We start from the raw sequence: 7,417 nt of genomic DNA on the forward strand, positions 1-7,417 counted from the left end.
GCATGCAAGGCAAGCACTCTACCACTGAGCCACCTTCCCAGCCCTTACCTCATTCTTAAAGAAGCACAACAGCATGAAGAATATGTAATCTATATTCAGGCTGCCTGGGGTCAACCTCAGCTCCAGTACAAATTAACCATGTGACCTTGAGCAAACTCCTTAAACTGGTAAGTAGTACCTCCATCTCACAGAACAGTTTTAAATATTAAGTAAGATAATATGTGTGAGCACTTTCAAGCATGCCTGGAATACAGTACACTATATGGAAAAGTTTGCTATCATTATGATAACAAAACTACCACACTACTTAGGCACCTGCCCAAGAAACACATGAGAGATTTAGCGTGCTCATTATCAGAGCAATCTATCCAAGGTGAATCTCCCAAAGAGGGCCTAGGAATTTGCTAAACATGTCCTCCAAGTGATTCTGCTGCCAATAATCTTAGACCACAGAAACTAAAAAAAAAAAAAAACCAGAGCTATAGCGTCCTCCTCTCCCAGACTCATCTCCTGCCTCTCCATCACTATGCTTAAACACCTTATCTAAATTCTTGTGGTTCTTAGAAAATACTCAGACTTCTCTCTATTTGCACTCTATCACTCTCTTCTGTAATGCTGCTTCTCTCTCTTCACCTGGAAGGTAAAACTCAGCCTTCATCTTTCTAGACTGACCACTTCCTTTATGCCCCTTTTCAGTTCTAATCCCCCTCTAACCTCCACTCACTGAAGTTACCACATCCAGTTCTTCCCCTAGCACTCAGCAACTACTAACTCCACATACTATTTCCAAGGGCCTATTTACATGTCTGTATGCCACTAATTGGGTTTTCTGAAATCTGGAATTTCAGGTTAGCTTAATTTTGCAGCCTTAATGCCGTGCCTAAGGAATGTCTCCTCCATAAATGCTTACTGAATAAACAAAGCTAAATTACAAATCGGGAAGACTGAAGGCCAGAGTGAATTCTGGTACTCTAACATTACCATCAACCTGCAAACATAGTCTCTCTTTATAACTTCTTCATTGTAGTATTAATAAATACACAATTATCACCATTCCTATAACAGACAGTTAAATTATTGTTAACAGCCAAGCTCATTAACTACCCAAAACAGCAGAAACCAACTCTCAACCACAATGAAATTAATTCTTAAAGCCAAACAAGTTGTATCTAAAACACTTGCTCTCTGAAGCAAAATGATACAATTTAGCAGTGGCTGCTATACTATACATTAAAACTATGCAAACTAGGTTATGCAAACAGGATAGCAGTTCACTTTTAAGGAAGCAGGAAAATCAATCAACCACAAAGACCTATTTAAAAATAGAGAGGAATGATAGGCTTCAAAGAGTGAAATTCCTCAATGTAACTATTTTAAGTTGAGTAAAGAAGCAAGGGAGAGTAATAGTAGCTATAGTTGACATCTTTGCCTTCAAAATGCCAAACTGTCCTTCCCATATCCCCAGATACACCACCTTCTGCCCTGCTATAGCGTATTTTCTTTTCCATTTTCACTCCTTCAATATTGACTGACAATCAATATGCTAGACAAGACAGTGGCCCTATTCTCCTGTATCTCATGTCCATTCAATTAATTATTCAATTGTTTAATAGGAATACACTAAATACCACTACCAAGAATGAGAGAATTAACAAAGTGCATAAACTACCCCCCCCAAAAAAAATGTGTCTCAAAGAATCCATCCCAGGCTTTCTTCTAAACTGAAACCCAATCATCTTGCAGTTTCTTACTACAGAAACTTAACTATCTCTCTGTGTGAGCACTCCGTTCAGAAACCATTCTGTGTAAGTGCCAGGTTTCCAATTGTAGCTCTCAGATGTACCACAAAAGAAGATAAAGAAATTAAACTGGTTCAAGAGCAGTTTTCCACCAGCTGTTCTTACAGTATCAATTTTTCTCTACATCTCTTTGCTCTAATAAAGGGTCACACGAGGGTATAAAAACCTCTTTTGAATGTTTTGACTCTACACACTACGGGGATGAGGAGAACTGCTCCAGTTCAATCAGCTTATAAAGCACTTATTAGCCCAAGACTTCACAATAGGAATGCAATAAGAGAAAGAAAAGATCTGAGTACCGTTCACATTTTAAAAAAAACTGATCAAACAGATTCTTCTTTTAGACACCTCGAAATTCATATTGTAACATAAACACAATATTGCAGAATCCTCACCTTTTACAATGTTTAGATTTAAAGGTTGTGCTCCTTTATTCCCCCAAAAAGCCTTAATGTAACTAAAATAAAATCAACAAACTGTATTTTAGTGAACATTGGACATTTGCTAAATTGACCTTTGTTTTCCTGGATGATAGGAAATCTGTTGTCAGTCACAGGAACTGAGTCAGATAAGGGAAGAAGAAAAAGGGGACAGAAAAAAATTACACTGAAATTTCTGGTAAAGTAGGACACTTGTCCAGCTGAAAATACAAATCTAAGAAGATTGCTTATAAGAAAAAGAGGATTCCCAAATAGACACAGCTACAAATAAAACAACTACCTTATCAGCATTTATTTGGAAAGTAGCTCCCTCGCCAGAAAAAAAAATTTACATGTCAATATTTACAGTACAGAACAGAAAAACACAAATGGGTAGAGCTTAAAGCAAAACGGGAGATAGCTGGGTTAATAGCCTTACAAAATGGAAGTCATAAAACCCTAGCCTGAGTTACCGATGCTCCTGAACTTCTTTCCATTTAGTTTTCAGACAAGTCATGACCTCTGTTCAGAATAGTATAGCACATTGCTTGGAAGCAGACGAACATACTACATGGACTTCTCAGGCCAGTTTTTCTATAGCAGTTAAACAAAACCCGTTAAGATTTTTTTCCAGCTATTCATTCCACAAATGTTTACTGGGTATCTACCTACACAAAGTAGCACAAAGTGCTCAGACTATGATAGTTTGTAAAGTCTCATCATTTGGACATTGCATTCTAAATAAGTGACACACTGAAGAATTTCACGTATGAGCTGAGCACTCAAAGAAAGAAAGGGATACTTAGGAAGGGCTTGTCTGATGAAGTAACATCCTCACTTGACATGAGGATGAACCCGTTGCCAGAATGAAAGATTAAAACCCACGATTTCAGGCTTGGGCGAACTGGATGGTTAGCTGAGCCAGTCACTGGTTGACAATGCAGAAGAGCTAAATAGGAATTCCGTTACCCGCTGGTATTTACTGGCAGGCTCCTTCTGTACCAGGAGCTTCTCAAATCCTTACAATCACTTTGCTCAGTAGAAATTCATATTCCCAGTTTATGGACACAAAAAGATAGAGGCCGACTCGGGTTTAAATGACTAGCCCGCGCGGCCTGATAAAGAAACTTGACATGGGCATCAGGTTCATAATGTACTGGAAAGCCCGCGCAGTTTGCACTAAACAGTTCTTTCCAGTGCACCTATATTTCCACTGGCAGCCTCAGCGCCACAGGCTACGGCTGAGGAACCCTCTTTGCTGGAAGCAGAAATGGGGTGCAGCCATCAGAGCAAGGCCTCCGTAAATCACTCTCCCCTCCCTGGGGCCTCGTCTTGCCAGACTTGATCATCCCCATCTCTGAAGTTGCATGCAAGAAAGCCAGGTAGAAAGTTCCCGCAGACGAAGAAAATTAACACAGAAGGGAACTGCATCCTGATTCAAGGAGGCGAGATAGAGAAATAAAAGGAGAGAGAGAAATCATCTCGTCCCGCCAACGCGGAGAAGTCCGTCTCCACAGGGTGATCACCGAAGCAGACGGAGGAGACGGTGATTTCCACCAAGAGATCGTTGATCTCCCTGTGGGAGGGCGGTCGAGTCGGGGCGGCGGGCCTAGGGATGCTTCCACGCCCCCTCCGACCCTGAGTCTCCCCAGACCCACAGGGACCCAGCAGAAACTCCCGCCAGCATGCCCCGAGCCACGCGGCGGGCACAAGGTGACACGGACCGCGCCGGCCCCTCGGCCACCTGGGCGCGGCCAGGACGAGGAGGGAGAGGGGCGTCCGCCTGCTCGCACTACCTTGTATTTATCAAAGCCAGCCAGCTGCTCCGGGCTCACATATTCGTAACCAGCCATGACGACCTGAAAACCGAGCGCCCCCTCGGTAGGCAGCCGCAGCGACTCTCCGCGACCAGGCGGGGAAACACGAGCACCACACACGGGATGGGCCAGGCTGGGAAAGACAGGGCTGGGTGAGAAGGTGGAGGAGCCGTGCTCCGCCCACCGCGCACGCGTAGCGGCCCCGACCACTTCCGTCGCCTCAGTGCGCAAGCGTATCCAGCCTCTTCTCCCCACCCACCAAGGGGAGGGGCGCTAACCTGCGCACGGCCCGCCCCCTGGCGCTTTCTTAACCCAATTGGTGCGAAGCGGGAGACACTAAGTCCCGCCTTCCAGCTCTCCTCGTGGCTTCATTTGCTAGCGTCAAAATTGGTGAGCTGAGGTAAGGCAAGAAAGGAGGGGAAAGGTCAACTTCCCAGCAGGCCTTACTCCGGTTCTCAAGGAAGATGCTTGTTTTCCCGGCCTCTGAGTGTGGGCGGAGGTATTGGGGTACCTTTTAGTCCTGGGGTGCATGCCGGAGGAGCATAGTGAGCTGGTTTGATGTAGGGAAAGCGGAGGTGTGGCCGGAGAGAATGGAAGCCCCGATGTGGTCCGTAAAGGAACTTGGAAGGCCATCAACCCCTCAGGGCGCCGTAGCCTGCGGACCTGGGTGGGCCCCGAGACCCGCTGGGCTCGGAAACCGTTCCGAACCGAGTTCAGGTCGCTGAAGTCTCCCGACAGGGTTAGTGTGGAAATCACTGTGTCTTGACCGTCTTCAAATAAGTTTGCAAGAAGTGTTTGCGTCTGTGGACAATGCGTTGCAGATAAACACCTGGTCAGTGGCTAATATGTATCTAGTAATACGGTAATTTGTATAGCAGTTGCTACTTTCTGGTAAGTGTTTCGTATGCCCAGTTTTCTGTCTGCAAGCATCCTTAATAACATTTGGAGTGGAAGATACTTCGCAGCTTTTAGCATTTAAAGTTCAGATTACAAAGGCTGGGAGTGTAGCTCAGTGCCGGAGCTGTGCCTAGCTTGCACAGTGCCATGGGAGGGGATTATATAACCTACCCCAGTCACTTGGTTTTACACAGCTTGGAAATGGTTAACCCTACACGACATGTGGTTTTGTAATACATAAAGCCTCTACACTGGGGAGTCTGTTCGCCTCCTTGGATCCCTCAAACAAGGGCAGTTATTTTGAAATTTCTTTATGTGTTCCTTGGATTCATTCATTCAACACATACTGGGGGCCTAAGATAGCTAAGGCAAGCACATTGTTTTCTCCCTAAGTCTTGTCTCCCCTCCTAAAGCGTAACATTCTCAAGGAGTAATAAATATAAAGCATCCATTGTGCCAAATAATGCTCTACTTTTTATAGTTAAGAGATTTCCTCTGCTATGTAATTCCTTCAAACAATGTAAATATGAAACAAAGGATTTGATATCAAGTGGTTTTTAATATAAGCCCTTTCTTCCCTAAAATACAAACTTCATACTTATAAAACATATTAGTTATTATAGAAAGCCATAAAATGTGGCTTGAGTACAAGGTAATAATCATACCCAAGCTGGGCACTGATGGCTCTAGCCTCTACTCAGGAGGATGAGATCTGAGGATGGAGGTTCAAAGCCAACCAAAGCAGGAAAGCAAGACTTTTTCAAGTGGGGGTGTGGCATAAGCTGTAGAGCTCACAGCCTTGTAGATGTGAGGGTGAACACCAAGTGAAAACACAAGGCCCTGAGTTCAAGCCCCACATACACACACACACACCTGCCTTATAGTGTGTGGTTCTTTTTTTTTTTTTTTGGTCCGGTTGTGGGACCTGAACTCTGGGCCTGGATGCTGTCCCTCAGCTCTTCAGCTCAAGGCTAGCGCTCTACCACTTGAGCCACAGAGCCACTTCCGGCTTTTTTCTTTTTGCTTATGTGGTGCTGAGGAATAGAACCCAGGGCCTCGAGCATGCAAGGCAAGCGCTCTACCACTGAGCCACTTTCCCAGCCCCTGAGATTTTTTTTAAACTTTAACTATGAAGAAAAGAAACAGTGTTGTTTAAGAAGAGGGACAATTGGGATAGTGAGATGAAAAAGGCATGAAAGGAGCAAAGCCAAGATTAGAGATAGGTTATCACAAGCCAAGGAGCACCAGGAGCCATCAGAAGCTCCCATAGGGAGAGAAAGAACAGGCTTGCCAATACTTTGATTTTCTAGGCTTGTGGAAAAATTATGAGAAAATAAGTATCTGTTGCTTAAAGCTACCCATTGTGTGAGAACTTTATAGCATTCCTAAGAAGCTAATGATGATAAGTGACCCATCCTCCCATATCCCAGAAAAATAACAAACTGGGTATGTCAACTCAAGTCAGTGCAAAACCTTCTTAAATGACCACTTAAACTGTGCCATGAAGACGAAAAATACAGAAAAGGCTAAAAGTGTGGCCAAGAGGGAACACATCTGCCAGTAAGCATTAAGTCCAAGTTCAAAAAAAAAACCCCAAAACTAAGCCAGGTGCTGGTGGCTCAGGCCTGTAATCCTAGCTACTCAAGAGGCTGAGATCCGAGGACCGTGGTTCAAAGCCAGCCTAGGCAAGAAAGTCTATGAGACTTTTATCTCTAATTAACTGCCAGAAAATCAGAAGTGGTGCTGTGGCTCAAGTAGTAGAGCCCTAGCCTTGAGCTGAAGAGCTGAGGGACAGTGCCCAGGCCGACCAAAAATAACAAAAAAAACAAAACCATATGTTACATAAGTGAATACATATATATGAATAAATATTCACTAACTTACACATGTAAGATCTGTGTGTTTATATATAAGAAAAACAGGGAGCCGGGCACTCACGTCTATAATCCTAGCTATTCAGGAGGCTGAAATATGAGGATCATGGTCTGAAGCCAAGCCCTAGCAGGAAAATCTGTGAGACTCTTATCTCCAATAAACTACTCAAAAAACCCAGAAGTGGCACTGTAGCCTTGAGCACAAAGAGGCTCTGGGACAGAGCCCAGGTCCTGAGTTCAAATCCCAGGACAGGCAGGTGTAGCTCAGTGGTAGAGTACTTGACTAGCTTATTGCAAGTCCCTAGGTTCCATCCCTATCACCTCAAAAAAATAAATAAATAAAAATAAGCAGGTATAGTAGTTTATATCTATAGTCCCAGCTGCCTGAAAGGCTGAGGTGGGAGAGCTCAGTCTGAATAGCATTCTGAGCCCTGTCTCAAGAGAGAGAAAGAGAGAGAGAGAGAGAATATGTATGACTCTTCTCCATACACACTGGAGGAAAAGGTACATGCCAAAATTATTTCTTCCAAGCCAGGCGCCAGTGGCTCACACCTGTAATCCTAGCTACTCAGGAGGCTGAGACCTGAGGATCATGGTTCAAAACCAGTCCA

At 44.1% G+C, this 7,417-nt stretch overlaps 1 protein-coding gene across 1 annotated transcript in view; it reads right to left on the reverse strand.

Moving 5' to 3' along the window:
• The window catches only part of Ept1 (ethanolaminephosphotransferase 1), a 48,334-nt gene extending 44,137 nt beyond the window's left edge, over positions 1 to 4,197 (reverse strand). The window contains exon 1 of the mRNA XM_013013589.1: positions 4,015 to 4,197. Within this exon, the coding sequence (XP_012869043.1) occupies positions 4,015 to 4,071 (57 nt within the window). The 5' untranslated portion in view covers positions 4,072 to 4,197. The remainder of the gene's footprint in view (positions 1 to 4,014) is intronic.
• Between the last annotated feature and the right edge of the window lie 3,220 nt (positions 4,198 to 7,417).

The sequence above is a fragment of the Dipodomys ordii genome, unplaced genomic scaffold (assembly GCF_000151885.1).
Source record: "Dipodomys ordii isolate 6190 unplaced genomic scaffold, Dord_2.0 Scaffold20, whole genome shotgun sequence".
In the NCBI taxonomy this organism is placed as follows: domain Eukaryota; kingdom Metazoa; phylum Chordata; class Mammalia; order Rodentia; family Heteromyidae; genus Dipodomys; species Dipodomys ordii.